This window comes from Carassius carassius, chromosome 12 (genome assembly GCF_963082965.1).
Source record: "Carassius carassius chromosome 12, fCarCar2.1, whole genome shotgun sequence".
NCBI classification, from domain to species: Eukaryota; Metazoa; Chordata; class Actinopteri; order Cypriniformes; family Cyprinidae; genus Carassius; species Carassius carassius.
In genome coordinates, this window is record NC_081766.1 from 1,312,372 (window position 1) to 1,327,371 (window position 15,000).

A 15,000-nucleotide genomic window follows, 5' to 3' on the forward strand; every position below is an offset into this window, starting at 1 on the left:
TCCTATTTTTTCGTATTTCCCATTCATTTCCTATGTCGCCCGTTTTCGGGCGGGAGGAAGCTAAGTGTGACTTTTTTTTTTACAACCCTTTAACATATCAGAATCATCTCCTTGATTTTTTTGTGTGTTCATATAGGTAATACAACAAAAGTCACCAAGTTTCATACCCATCCGATGAAGCAAAAAAATTAAACATTTCAAAACGTTCAAGTTTTCGCCCGTTTTCGGGCGAAGAAGCCCAGAGGGTTAATAGATTATTTATTTATTATTGGACATTGCTGTTTTAGTATTTCTATATTAATTTATTTTAATTATTAACTGATTATTTCTTATTGAACATAGTACGGTTGTTTGAGCATCTCTGTATTACGTTTTATTTAAATTATTTATTATTGGATTATTTTCTTTATTATTTAGTAATGCACATGGATAGTACTGTTGTTACTTTAAGCATCTCTGTGTTTAATTAGTTTACTTTTCTAAGATATTTCTATGTTTATTTATAATGTGGTTATTATTGAACAGTACTGTATTTTAGCAAAGTTTTATTTATTAACATTTTATTTATTTACTATTATTGGTTATTTATTAAACATGCTGCTGTTGTTAGTTTGAGCATTTATATATATACAATTTTATTTTAATAGTATTTTTTATTGTTTAAGCATCTCTATATTAAATTTTATTTAATTAAAAATTATTTATTACTGGTTTATTCATTATTACTGTTGTTATTCTAAGCATCTCTATATTATTTATTTTTTCTATATTAATTTTCTAAGATATTTCTATATTTATTTATAATGTGATTATTATTGAACAGTACTGTTTTTGAGCAAAGTTTTATTTATTTACTATTATTGGTTATTAAACATACTGCTGTTGTTAGTTTGAGCATATCTGTATTCAATTTTATGTTAATTTTTTTATTATAATTGTTTAAGCATCTCTATATTACATTTTATTTAATTACAAATATTTATTACTTGGTTATTCATTATTACTGTTGTTAGTCTGAGTTTCTCTATATTATTACATTTTTTTCTATATTAATTTTCTATATTCAATTTTACTATTATAATTTTTTATTAAACATATAACTGTTGTTTGAGAATCTCTTTATGAAATTATATTTAATTTAATATTATGTATGAATTACTGGTTAGTCTGAGCATCTCTCTAGTATTTTATTTTTCACCAGAGAGCCTGATCTCCTGTGACATGATCTCCATGAAGCTTTAGATCAAATCACATTCAAACACACACACACACATTCCTGCAACACACACCAGTGTAAACACCAGCAAATCCCCATCCGAATCACCCAGGAATTATTTCCATCAGAAAGTCACAGGCTTTTATTGTCAATTGCAAAATGATGCTCCCATATTAAATAATCCATACAAACTAATAAAATATTGCAAAGCAACATAACACAGGTCATAAAATGAAAAATTAATTTATATATAAATGAAATGCATTTTATGTATCAATCAATGTTTAACAAATAGTGTAACAAATGTTAACTCAAAAAAGGCAGTGTATCAAACTAAAAGCAATGCTTGTTTATTTTATAATTTATCATACAAAATACATGTTGAATGTCAAACGGCGTCGATGATGAATCACCAGTATGCATACGCCTCTTCTTCGGTGTGGCTGCGCTGGTGCAGTTTGAGAGAGTTTAAGTGTGAGTAGGACTTGCCGCACTCCTCGCAGCTGTAGGGTTTCTCTCCGGTGTGCGAGCGCTGGTGTGAGATCAGGTGTGAGTTACAGTAGAAGCCCTTGCCGCACTGTGGACAGGTGTAGGGTCTCTCTCCGGTGTGGATGCGCTGGTGGATCTTCAGGTAGAAGCGTGTGGTGAAGGTCTTTCCGCACTGAGGACAGCGAGAGCTCCTCTCCGCCGCTGAAGGATTCACACGCAGGGGGATCTCCTCCGGTCTGTACGCTTCTTCCATGTGATGCTGTGTGTTCAGATCCGGCCGTCGGTTCTCGTATCGCTCGCCTGATTCAAGAGGAGACGCGTCCAAACTCTGGCCTTCGGAGTTGATGGGATATTCCTCAGAAACGGGTGAATTCCACAACCCACTGGGCTTGATTTTACTCCCGTCTGCAGAGTGAAGCACAGAAAGCAGAGGGTTATCACAGCTGCACCTTACATGTTTGCATGACCATTTTTTATATGGGTGTTAATAATTGTATTTAAAAATAAACTGCGGTAGAATTTAATAGTTTGGGCTATTGGGGTGGAGTAACCCTTTAATTGTAACCTTTAATATTATAGTAATGCGCAAGTAATAAGGCTCCCTATAGTTTACAGAATGAGCTGAAATAGATTTGTTTTTAAAAACTTAAACTTTGAATGATAATAGCATTCATTAGCCTTCTGGTGTTGTTCAATCATTTTTTATGGAAAAATCTTACTTTTTTTTTTTCACGGAAATAGTACAAAACTTGGTAGGCTACATGTTTTGGTACTTGTTATGTGAAAAAAACGGGTTCACATAAAAAATGACAGCAATTGAAATGAATGGGAATTTGGTACTGCAGCCAAACAAAACCATAAACAATTGTCCTGTTTCGATAAAGCATGAAATACTGAAGCTCCACCCTCTTTTTGAAAATGGAGGCGGGAGCACCGGCTCATTTGCATTTAAAGGGAAAAACACAAAAACAACAGCTCATTCCTAAAAGTGGCAATTTCACCAAGATATAAAAAATATATTAGGTATTTTGAGATGAAACTTCACATTTACACTCTGGGGACATCAGAGACTTATTTTACATCTTGTAAAAAGAGGAATAATAGGTCATCTTTCATAAAAAAGACGCAATTTTGTGTTTGGTTTTATTCCCTGCTGTACTGAAACCATGCCGTATACATACTGTGCAGTGTATTTGACGCTTGGTACAGCAGCTAAAAAAGCCCCTAATTCTAAACACTAGTTATTTGGACTAGTTCTGGTATGACGTGAACTCTTACTCTGTTTAGATAGTCCTGTTCCCGCGCTGAAACTGTCCTGGTCTTCCGCCTCCGGACCCAACGGGCAAAGAGCAGGAGATACTAGAGTAAAAATAGTGTGGAATCATTCAAACATATGTGTGACAATCATAAAGAGTAAATACTTGGTAGCACTATCATAATTTTTTAAGTTTGGTTATTTTAGGAATGTGTATGTCTTTTACTCAGTCCGCTGTCCCACTGTCCTTCATCCATGTGCTCCTCTTTGATCCGAATGGATTTGATTCCATCTTCCTGCATCAGGGAATGACAAGAAACCAAGATATTATATAACATACTGAATAAGAATCTAATCTAAGAATCGAAGCAATGCTTACATTCAATGCGAATGCCTGTGCTGAAGGATCGTCTGTGTTCGTCCCTGTCGGTGTTTCTCCGTCATAATTTTCATTGAACTTTACAAGGTTGAGGTTTACCTCTGATGAGAAAAATAAATAGTAGGGGAAAAAACATGAAAAACAATACAACAGGAACAATGCATGTATTGTGTGTTTATATATATCTTCTGGTGTGTTTATATATATATATATATATATATATATATATACACACACACACACACATGTACACACACACACACACACATATATATATATGTATATATACATATATATATATATATATATATACACATACACACACGCATGTATGTACATTTAAAAAAGCATTCCTACCAGCATATTAGAAAGAGTGATATATTTCCAGTAATTAATAAGTAATAACTAAGCTATCAAATTACTTCAGAAGACTTTGAATATAGTGCACAAGCCAGCTAGGCAACTTTAAATGGTGATTCAAATTCACTTTCAGTGCATGCAAAATATCTTCTGAATGGTGCATGAAGGAAGGAAAACCATATGATTTTGGAACCATTTAACAGGAGGGTAAATGATGAAAGAATTATCATATTGGGTAAATTATCCCTATTACTAATACTAACACCAGTATGCATCAATCTGATCCCAATGTTTAAGTTTTATGCCAAGCACTTCAATTTAAAGTCAACATGAATCTGAATTTGCAACCCATTTTACAACAACGTTTTGAACATGTATCCCAGGTTGAGGGGGCGTGGTTAGAACGCGGGTCGCTAGCAATTGGCCGAGCCGCAGCGGGGCCTTCCATACGTCAGCAGAGAAAGACATTCGTTTCAGCGTAATGGTTAATGATTGAAGATTGAAAAGCACGGGTTAAACAGCATCATGTCGACTTTAAAGGTACGCTCACGTGTCCTGGGTCGCGCGCACCTCTCTGTCCGCTGCTGTGGACTTGTATTCCCACGGAGCGCAGGTTCGCTTGGCTCTGTCGAGCAGATCGCAGCTCGCTCTCGGTGAACTGGAGCTTCACCAGCAGGGTCTCGACCTCCATCTGGCGGCGCGTCATCTCCTGCTCCACCGCGCGGCTCATCTCCAGCAGCGCGCATTTAGCGAAGCGCTCGAGGATCGACGCCAGCTGCGCGTGGATATCGCCCGATGCGGACATTCTCGTCGTTTAAGTGTCGAATAAAGCGCGTGTACGGTACAGATGATGCTCGTCTGGCGATTCCGAAGGGAGAAAAGCTCGCGTGCGATCTGGTGGTTTCCTTTGGTGAATGCCGAGCGCGAATCAATAGTGTTTACACAAACCTCACAAAACAGTTGACCATTTCCTAGTGAAGTACGTCACCCTTTGAAGGACCAATGTATTTTGGGCTGTTTCTTTTTAAAGCACCGTAAATCCAAAATTAGAAGCGCCGCACAAAACGGATGCGCTTCACTCTGAATCCAAACATTTCCAAATGCTTTAGTAAGAGTAAAAGTTGCTTGCTTTTATTTTCTCCTGTGACCAAATAGGCATCTGTTCTTAGAGGTAAACAGAGACAGGCGGTGGATGACAACCCTTTAATTTTCATTTATAATCAGCATTTTAGAAATGGCTCAGTTTGAGATGTTCAAGACTGACGTTTTGTCTGTTCGGTTTTTCGCTTTATTATTTCATATGAAATTATATAATAATGAACATCACTGGCCAATGAGAATCCAATACAGAAAAGAGAAAGTCTTGCTAGAACCTCTGGCTTTGATAATAAAAGCTGATTAGAGACAAATATCCATCAGTTCATTAGCTTATTATAAGCTAATGAATTTAGCTTATATTATTATTATCATTAGCAGGTTATATACAAGTCCAAATTAAGTGAAATGATTAAAAACACATCATAAACGCACAAGATCATGAAACATCTAATTTAATGAAATAAAATGTATACAGAGATTAAAATACATATATCATCATATACAGATTGTGTTCTGTCTCTTATGCATTTGTTCCTGAGTTTTTTTATATTCCTTTGAGTGCATTAGGATATATAATCCGACACAATGATAAAAACATTAAACAAAGTCTAAAAATTTTGGCTGAAAATGATCAACTGGTTAATCAATACTTATAAAGCAGCTGGTTTGTAACCCACAATTTTATTTTGCATGAGGGTCAAAGACGAAAAAGGGTTGAAGCATAAAAGCAAGTGTAATCCTGCTTTAAATTGCTGTTTTTCTCCCCCAAAAATATTTAAACATTTTCTGGTTAATTTAATTGCAATTTTGTTTTACCTTTTCTGAGCAAAAAATAAATATCATACATTTTTCCCTGATTTACAGAAGACACCCACTAAAATGTCATTCAGTGTAACAACTTCGTCAGGCATATTTACAGCAAAAATCAATTTATGACATATTAAAAGACTAATTACTTTAACCCCAAATACTAATTAGTTTTTTATCCTAGGTTTAGCCCTTTTTCATTAAGAATTTCTAAAACACAATCAAATTTAATATGCTCCCTTATACTTATATATATTTTATTATGTACACATCAGAACGATCACATGTTTACATTTTTACATACATATCGTGTAACACTCTGACTGACATTATAACATTGTTTCAACCAAATTCTGACATTTTGTTCTCCAAAAACTTTGAAACACTTACATTTAATGTGCTTTCGAGAGACACAGAATCACTTTTGTAAATGTCTTAATGTCTTTGACCCATGAATATTGATGTGATAATAAATGATCTGAGATGCACTTCTCAGCTGTACAAACCCAACCAGATGTGTGAAAATGAGTATGTTGAAAGAGAAAATGTGAACACTTTCTGTGTACATTATGTTTTACAGGTTTGCTCTCCTCTTTAGGAATCAAGTGAGTCAGTTTTCCCGTCTTTCCGGCTCTCTCTGTCCCAGTGCGCTCCGGAGAGTCTCTCTGTGCTCTCTCTCTCTCGGCTCCTCTTCTCTGTGGCTCGAGCCACAGCTTGATCGAAGCACATGCTGATGCCGCTGTTCCTCTTGGCCTCTTTGTCTGCGTCTCTCCTTTGATCCGCTCCTCCGTCCCATGCTTCCCGTCTCTCTCCGGGACCCTCGGAGTCCAGCCTCGGCTGTGTTTTACAGTTCTCTGCGCTGTCTCTCTGCGGCGCTTTAGTTTCGGTTCCGTGTTCTTGGTCGGTTGTCTCGCCCTGTGCCTCTTTATCCTCGTGTTGTCTGTGCTGGAGCTGTTTTCTGAGCGAGAACGCCGTGAGTTTGGACGTCTGAGGTTTGGGAGGGACAACAGGAACCGCTTTCGTGGGATTGGCAGGTTTACGTGGAGAGCGTTTGGGAGGCGCTGCTGAGATCTGATCGGACGTCTCCTCGTCAGTCTCTTTGCTTTCTGTTTGTTGGAGTTGAATCTCATTTGGTCGCTGCATGGGTGTGGACTTTTCCGGCTCGTCTCCACCTTCAGGAGAAAGACTTTCTGTTTTTGAGTTCACGTCCTCCTCAGAGTATCCTTCACTGCTTTCCTCTAAATCTTTCTGTCTTTCAGCTTCGTTTCTGTGTATTTCTCCCTCTTTTGCATTCTCCTCAAATTCTCCATTTGTTTTCTCTAAATCTTCTCGTCTTTCAGCTTCGTTTTGGTCTTTTGTATGATCCTCATCTACCTTCTCAGATTCTCTGTTATTCTCCATCAAAATTTCTCGTCTTTTCGGTTCTTCATCTCCTTCTTCACTGTTTTTCTCTAAATCTTGTCTTTTGGCTCCTTGTTTAGATCCATCTTCTGCATTTTCCTCACAATCTCCACTGTTTTCTTTTGAATCGTCTTGTCTTTCAGCATAATTTTTGTCTTGTTCTCCTTCTTCAGGTCCATCGTTTCCATTTTCCTCACAATCTCCACTATTTTCCATGAAATCTTCTTTTCTTTCAGTTGTGTTCGCTTGTTTTTGTTCTTTGTTCCCATCACTACATTCCTCTGGAGATCCAGGTTTTGCATCTTCCTCAACATCTTCACACTTTCCTTCATCTGTATCTGTCTTGTTGTTGTTCTCACACTCTTCTCCTTGATTTTCCCTGCATTTTTCCAACCCCACTAGAACTTCTGTTTCCTCTCTCTTCTCATCCTCCACCGCTTGACCCTCTTCAGTCTTTGTTTCATTGATAATCTGTGATTGTTCCTCTGGTGGTTGGTCTTGATGAGCCAGTGAGACGCAGTCTGCATCCGTCAGCTCATCGGTGATTGGTACCTCGCTGTTACCATGGTAACCCGCATCATCCAGCACCTGCTGAACATCTTTGGCTGGAGACAGTGCTGGGATGGGTTCAGGAACGCTGATGGTGTCAGCCTCAGTTTGGTCGGGTTCTGGTGAAGAAGGAATCGAGTCCGGTCCAAAATAAGTGTCTTCTTCACTGGCTTCACTCTCTGGATCATCTTCTCCTCTGTACACATACAAAAGTCAGATATTACACAAATGCTACACTCTTTGTGTTGTTACAACCCAATATTATTTCTGCCCTGAAACACAAATAGAGGAGATTATTAGAGTGTTTAGGTTTATGTTTTCCATGAAAAGAAAGCATACAGTGACCAGGGGCTGTCGAGCTCCATAAACAACCATAAATGCATGATAAAAGCCCTTATGAATACTGGGAAGATTTTCAGTCTGTTAAATAAATGATTCCAAAATTTAGAAAATTATGAATTTTTAATAATTAAATTAATCATAAATTACCCAATATGTGTGTGCTATTTATTTTTATGTGATAAATATGTGGATATATTTAATTCATTATAATAAATATGTACTTATTATTATTATCATATTTAATTTACAGATTAATTTCAGTAATTTTATTAAATTATTTAATATATAGTTTCATAAAAATTTTTAATTAAATTATTTAATTAGACTGCATAAAAAATATTAAGTTGCTAATTAAAATATATATATATATATATATATATATATTTAAAATGCAATAATCAAACTAAGTTACTTAAACTAAATTTAAAAAAAAAGTTACAATTAAAAATATATTTTTTTTATTAAATTTAAGTTTTAAGTGGAAAAAAACAAATGATTAAATTATTTTAATTTATTATTACTACTATTAATTTAATATGTGTGTGCCATGTAATTCTTATGCTACATTTATTCAGTACATTTATTAAAAACTAGTAGTTATTCCAAAGTAGACGGTGTAAATGTCCGAAATATTTAATTTAACTTAATTTAAAAATAATATTTTAAGTAAAAATGTAAATTAAATATATTTTCTGTTTGTTTCGGACACAAAGCATCATATGACTTATAAAAAAAGTGTAATATAGCACATAAATTGTATGGATTATTTTATGGTGTTTTGTGTCATTATTAGACCATGACAACCTCTATAAGAAGAATTTTATTCTCCTTTAATGTCATTACACAGGAAATAAAGTCATGTAGGAGAATAAATGATGAAATGAACTGAAGAATTAAGCTACTTACATCAGTGTATGTTTATCATTCTCCACATCCTTTGACTCTCTCTCGTCGTTCTTCTTTTCATCCATACACACTTCATGTGTCTTTAATACAGCTGAACTCAGATGTTCTTCACAAAACGATGGGTCAAAAGCAGGTTCACTGCTGTCTGTCACTGCAGAATCAGCAGGAATCGCGTCTCCTGATTGGTCGATGGATTGCACATCATCATTGTTCTCTGAAAGAAGTGCGTTTGATTGGTTACTAGTGTGTAGATCTACATCATTGCTAGTAGATAAGTCAGCGGTGGTTTGTGGACTCGACCAAGACAGTCCCTGAAAACCCCGACTGGCTGGTAGACTCTGACAAAACATCTCCTCATACTCAGAACCTTTATCAGATTCATCATCATCAGCAGGGCTATACTCGTCGTCTGAGGATAATGACAGTGCTGGCAGGAAGGGGCGGGACTTATACGGCAGGCTGTGTGATTTTCCAGGAAGATCCCGGTGTGTGAGGGATGGGCTGCTGCTTTTGGCTACAGGTGTTTGACCCTCATTAGTGCAGATTTGCGATGGACTGTCCTTGTTTTCATCCTCCTCATACTCATATTCGTTCTCAAAACAAGGCGCCTCGACTGAGAACTCAACCTGGAGAAGAGAGAAAGCGAGACAGACATCAATTACAGACATCTTAAGGCATTATAAGTGTGCTCACCATATACAATCAAGTCAATAGTATTAAGCTACTTTATACGACACATTTTTAGACTAATTTTTTTTAAATTACAGATAATGAATCACTGAAACTGAATGAAAACCTCTTATAGAATCATATAATACAGCATCACACAATCCCACAATGCACTGCAATGGTAAGAATGCTCATCTAAGATCATGGAAGAGTCAAAGGAAATGTAATGTTAATTCATTACTTTATAATATTTTATAAAATATTTTAGATTTTATTAGGTAATGAACAACACTATGTAGATCGTTACAAAGGCAGAACTACTTTTAATAACTTAAGTTACTTAGTAATAGTAATATTAATAACAAATATATACGTTTTGTATATACAGTATGTATATGTATACACACTACTGTATTATTTAATACTGAATAAAACTTATTTTGTATTAGGTTATAATAATGTTACAATATTTTAATTAAAAGTTTAAGTGTAAAATAATTCAGTTAAATTAGTGATTTAATTTTATATATATATTATATAATATATATAATTGTTATAAATCATTAATAAAAATGTTACAATTAAAAATAATTAATGTAATTATAATACTTTTAAAGTAAATGTAATGTAAATATGTTTTTATTAAGTTTTAATTTGATTTAAATTCTTATTTTTAATCATTTTAATTTAATTTAACTAATATCTGTGTGTACTATGTTTTTTTGGAATCAGCAGTAAGCATTAGTCAAATCTCTTGTCAGAAGAGTTGTCTTGAGACTGTTATTTCTCACTCATACATTTCTTTATTAATACATGCATAAACACACCGTGTTTCCAGCACAGCTGTCCATCGAATCCAGGAAACCGAAAGCTTCCTGGAAATCCAGTGGCAGATCTGGGTCTGGAAACTCCATGTCCTCATAGTAGTTTGGACTGATGGGTTCCTGATGGAGGTTTCCTCTCATCTCTGTGGGGAAAACATTCACTTTTGCATTCATTTTCAAACACACACTTTCCTCAAACAGCTCATGTTATGAGCAATCAAAATTTCCTACATATTATTTTAAGATTTACGCCCAGATGCTAAAGGCAAAAACAGTTTTTTTCATCCACTGTTCAGGTTTTGCATAAATAAAAATTGCAAACATATTTTTGTATTTTACTAATATGCATACATTTGCAAAACAGAAATCTGAACATTAGTTAAAAATGATTGTATGGTTTTGCCAGTACAATACAAATTGATTTTGGATTTGTCTTCTTATCACTCCAAAAATCAGAAAATACTGTCAACAAATCCAAAATATACTTATAGGAGTTTATTTTTTGCACGCTTTATCTATTTGCATCTGTAGATTTTAATTAGAACCCGTATCTTTAAAAGTTTTTTCTCCACTTCAGCAGCATTTACAAACACCAAAACTTAGAGTTTTATTACTATCTATATTCTGAAGGTTTTTACTGAGGGGTTTGTTCATATAACATTCACACTGATATTTACACCATTTTGTTTCCTGAAAACATGGTAAAAATGTGAAATTTTAAAGGTGGGGAGTTTCTTCTCCACTTCAGCAGCACATGCACACACCAAAACTTACAGTTTTATTCCTCTCTATATTCTGAAGGATTTTATAGAGGAGTTTGTTCATATAACATTCACACTGATATTTACATCATTTTGTTTCCGGAAAACATGGTAAAAATGTGAAATTTTAAAGGTGGGGAGTTTCTTCTCCACTTCAGAAAAACTTGCATGCACCAAAACTTACAATTTTATTTCTCTCTATAGTCTGAAGGTTTTTACTGAAGGGTTTGTTCATATAACATTCACACTGATATTTACACATACATTTTATTCCTGAAAAACATGGTTAAAATGCGAAATTTTTAAGGTGGGGAGTTTCCTTTTCCACTTCAGCAGCACATGCACACACCAAAACTTACAGTTTTATTCCTCTCTATATTCTGAAGGATTTTATAGAGGAGTTTGTTCATATAACATTCACACTGATATTTACATCATTTTGTTTCCGGAAAACATGGTAAAAATGTGAAATTTTAAAGGTGGTGAGTTTCTTCTCCACTTCAGAAAAACTTGCATGCACCAAAACTTACAATTTTATTTCTCTCTATAGTCTGAAGGTTTTTACTGAAGGGTTTGTTCATATAACATTCACACTGATATTTACACACACATTTTATTCCTGAAAAACATGGTAAAAATGCGATATTTTTAAGGTGGGGAGTTTCCTTTTCCACTTCAGCAGCACATGCACACACCAAAACTTACAGTTTTATTCCTCTCTATATTCTGAAGGATTTTATAGAGGAGTTTGTTCCTATTTTTTCCAATTTACACTGATTTATACAACATTTTACACATAAAACATGGTGAAAATGTGTTTGTTTTCTGTCTGTTAACAGTATTTTCTGAATCATGGAGCGATAGAAAGAGAAATCCAATATCAAACAAGAATTTTGAACCAATGTTCAGATTTCTATTAAGGAAATCTATGCAAATGTGTGCATCTTTAATTAGACAATGCCCCATTTGCATATTTAAACATAACGTTTCAGAAAACCTATGAAAAAAATGTTTTACCCTATTTACCTGCAATGTCTTAATCTCCTTGAAAACATGTCTAAAACAAAACTGCAAAAACAACTCATTCTGAACTTGTAAATTTGTGATGCAAAGATTTACATGTGAGTGAATAATAATCTCAATATGTCTCTCTTACCCATGTAATCCTCTTCCGTGTTTTCATCTTTGTTTTGTGGTTGTGTATCTTGTGCATTTTCCTTAACAGACTCTTGATTCTGACTCAGATGTTCTTTTTCTGCTTCTTTGGCATTCGATGCATCTCCTTTTTCTGGCATGGCACTCTCCTTTTTTGTAATCTCTGCCATATCCTTCCCACAATCCTCCTGGCTTTTCACATAACTATTAGTTTCTCTCTCCCTCTCTTGAACAACATCATTTTTGTTCTGTTGATTCCCATCTGTGGACTCCGTCTCTGTTTCTGTGCTCTTAAGGTCCTCGTCTTCAGCTTCGTCTCCTTGCTGAGTTTGTTCCTTCTCGTTCCAGCCGCCGTGCAGGACACCCAGAGCCAGTCCAGACGTTATATGAAGCGGGACGGTCACAGAAAATGGCCCTGATATGTGTATCCCAGCGCGCCGTTCTGCTTTGCTGGTCATTCCGGGTGATCTGTTCATGCCCTGCAACACGCCCTCAGCTCCGCCCCCAGACTCCAGGCGGTTATAAGTTCCCGAGGTTCCTCCACTCACCATGCTGACCTGAGCTCCGCCTGTTCGCCTGTAAGTCACCGCATATCCACTGGACACGCCCCCACCAACAGAAGCCACGCCCTCTGAGCTGCCCGATGCCGTTGACACAACAAGAGGAGGAAGATGTTTGGAATCTGAGAGAGAAACAATAATACAGACATGTAAGATTTTACCTGTTCAAAAGCTTTTGGTAATATGTTTTCTCTTCTGCTCACCAAGGCTGCATTTATTTGATCAAAAATACTGTAAAAAAACAGTGTAATTTATTTCTGTGATACACAGCTGAAATTTTAGCATCACTACTCCAGCCTTCAGTGTCTAATTTGTTTTAGAAATCATTCTAATATGATGATTTGCAGCTAAAGAAACATTTCTGAATATTGTTGAAAACATGTTGTGCTTCTGAATGTTTTTGTGGAAACCGTGATGCAATTTATTTTTTATAAATCACAGATGAATAGAAAGGTTAGAAGAACAGCATTTAAATAGAAATCTTTTGTAATATTATAAATGATTAAATAATTGAATTAAATGCATCCTTGATGAAAAAATAAAGTTTTAATGCCTTTCAAAAATCTGTTTGCAGAAACTGATGTGAAACATTCTAGCATAGAATATTTTTGTGTTAATGCAGAAGTAGCGATAATTAAATATTCTGATGACTTTTAGGAAGAAAAGCGTAAAAAAAAGTTTAAGCGTAAAAACACTTTAAGCAAGTAACCATCTTTACAGAAAAAAAGACAATATTTATTATCTTGATGAGAATAATTAGAAAATTCCTTAAATAGAAAATGATGTGCATGTAAATAAGGTTAATGATTTTAACAGTTTCAAAATAAAAATCTCTGATTAGGTTAATGAGTTACATATATGGTCAGAAAAAAAATGAATTATTTAGATTATTTAAAGATGTTTTGTGATTAATATTTTTTTTTTTACATTTATCCGTGCTTATAGATGCTTCTAAATTAAGGTAAAGTACACAATCAGTAGGGTGAATGTTAAACACCAAGAAATGTCTGACTACGGTAAATCTGCAATTGTAATTGCATACAGATTAAATATGAGTATGAGCCTGAAACGGCCATATATACAGCTGAATCTTAATCATTAGCAGATGATAAAACTCTCTTCATACCGTCTGCTGCATAAGCACCTGGGCTCAGAGAGTCCATGCTCTTTGCTGGCCTCAGAGCCATCTTTTCTTTATCTGTGCATTAAAAAAGATACAGATAAACATGAATCAATAATGAGAAATACAAGCTATGAATTAGATGTGAGAAGGGAAGCATTTGTAGTTAATTATCTGTTGACTTTGGTCATGCAATGTACAGTCAGATGCTCGCACCTTTAGGGCAGTATTTGTTCTTCTTGCGTGGATCGTGGAGTCTCCCGCCCAAATTAAAAATGGATTTCCACTTCCTACCTTTGAGGGAGCCCTTCCTCCTGAAACACAACACAGATGGTCAAGCTTAATGCAGATGAATCTGCATGATCAGTGAATTAATTTTATGAAGCAGTGGAATAAAAAATGTATAAATAAATAAATAAATAAAAATAATTTAAATAAATAAAAAAATAAAAGAAAAATAATAATTAAAAAATTAAAAATTAAAAAATAAACATTTAAAAAAAAAAAAAAAAAAAAAAAAATTGAATCAAAACTTAAAAATTAAAAAATTAAAAAATGTAACAATTTAAAAATTTTAAAATAAAAAATTAGAAAATTTAAAATGTTTAAAAATAATAAATAAATAAATAAAATAAATAAATAAATAAATACAATAGAATAGAATAAAATAAAATAAAATGATATTAGTGTTTACATGAAAGCATCAATATCTAGCAAAATTATCTTCAAAAATTAATTATTATTAAACTTTTAGGCACCTTTTTTACTTTTCTTCACTTGTGTTATTAGCGATGCACTAATCCTAAAACTTTATAATAGTGATATTACACTTATGTCCAGGTTAATAAAGTAAAATATAATAAAAAAGTAAAATAAAGTTTAAAAAAGTAAAATAAAATAAAAGCATTAGTATCTAGCAAAATTATCTTTAAAAATGAATTATTATTTAACCTTTGGCTTACTTTTCCCAACTCATTTTATTGGGGATGTACTAATCTAATACTAATTTCACAAAACTTTACAGTAGTAATGTTACACTTGGGTTATGGTTAAAAAAAACTAAGTTAAATAAAAATAAAGAAAAATAATTAAAATAAAATACATACAAA

The 15,000-nt window shown here is 34.2% G+C and overlaps 2 protein-coding genes across 4 annotated transcripts in view; both read right to left on the minus strand.

Moving 5' to 3' along the window:
- Positions 1 to 1,343: 1,343 nt before the first annotated feature.
- si:dkeyp-68b7.5 (zinc finger protein 134) lies at positions 1,344 to 4,702 on the minus strand. The gene is made up of 5 exons (XM_059562953.1): positions 4,270 to 4,702; positions 3,340 to 3,440; positions 3,187 to 3,256; positions 2,984 to 3,064; positions 1,344 to 2,110 (listed from the first exon to the last, which is right to left on the minus strand). The coding sequence occupies exons 1-5, from the start codon at positions 4,502 to 4,504 to the stop codon at positions 1,626 to 1,628; spliced, it is 972 nt and encodes a 323-aa protein (XP_059418936.1). The 5' UTR covers positions 4,505 to 4,702; the 3' UTR covers positions 1,344 to 1,625.
- A 1,123-nt stretch (positions 4,703 to 5,825) lies between these two features.
- Positions 5,826 to 15,000, minus strand: part of si:dkeyp-68b7.12 (rho GTPase-activating protein 30) — a 19,293-nt gene continuing 10,118 nt past the window's right edge. For all 3 annotated transcript variants that reach the window (XM_059562956.1, XM_059562954.1, XM_059562955.1), the window contains 6 exons: positions 14,108 to 14,205; positions 13,898 to 13,969; positions 12,213 to 12,893; positions 10,299 to 10,438; positions 8,803 to 9,428; positions 5,826 to 7,750 (listed from right to left, as the gene is read on the minus strand). In XM_059562956.1, coding sequence (XP_059418939.1) covers positions 6,199 to 7,750; positions 8,803 to 9,428; positions 10,299 to 10,438; positions 12,213 to 12,893; positions 13,898 to 13,969; positions 14,108 to 14,205 — 3,169 coding nt within the window. In that variant the 3' untranslated portion in view covers positions 5,826 to 6,198. The remainder of the gene's footprint in view (positions 7,751 to 8,802; positions 9,429 to 10,298; positions 10,439 to 12,212; positions 12,894 to 13,897; positions 13,970 to 14,107; positions 14,206 to 15,000) is intronic.

Bases quoted from the DNA above. Each gene is read 5' to 3' on its own strand.
- si:dkeyp-68b7.5 (XM_059562953.1), bottom strand. From the start codon at position 4,504: ATGTCCGCATCGGGCGATATCCACGCGCAGCTGGCGTCGATCCTCGAG. The intron at 3,257-3,339 runs GTAAGCATTGCT...TCCCTGATGCAG, and splicing joins CACAGGCATTCGCATTGAAT to GAAGATGGAATCAAATCCAT. The intron at 2,111-2,983 runs GTAAGAGTTCAC...TTCACTCTGCAG, and splicing joins AACAGGACTATCTAAACAGA to ACGGGAGTAAAATCAAGCCC.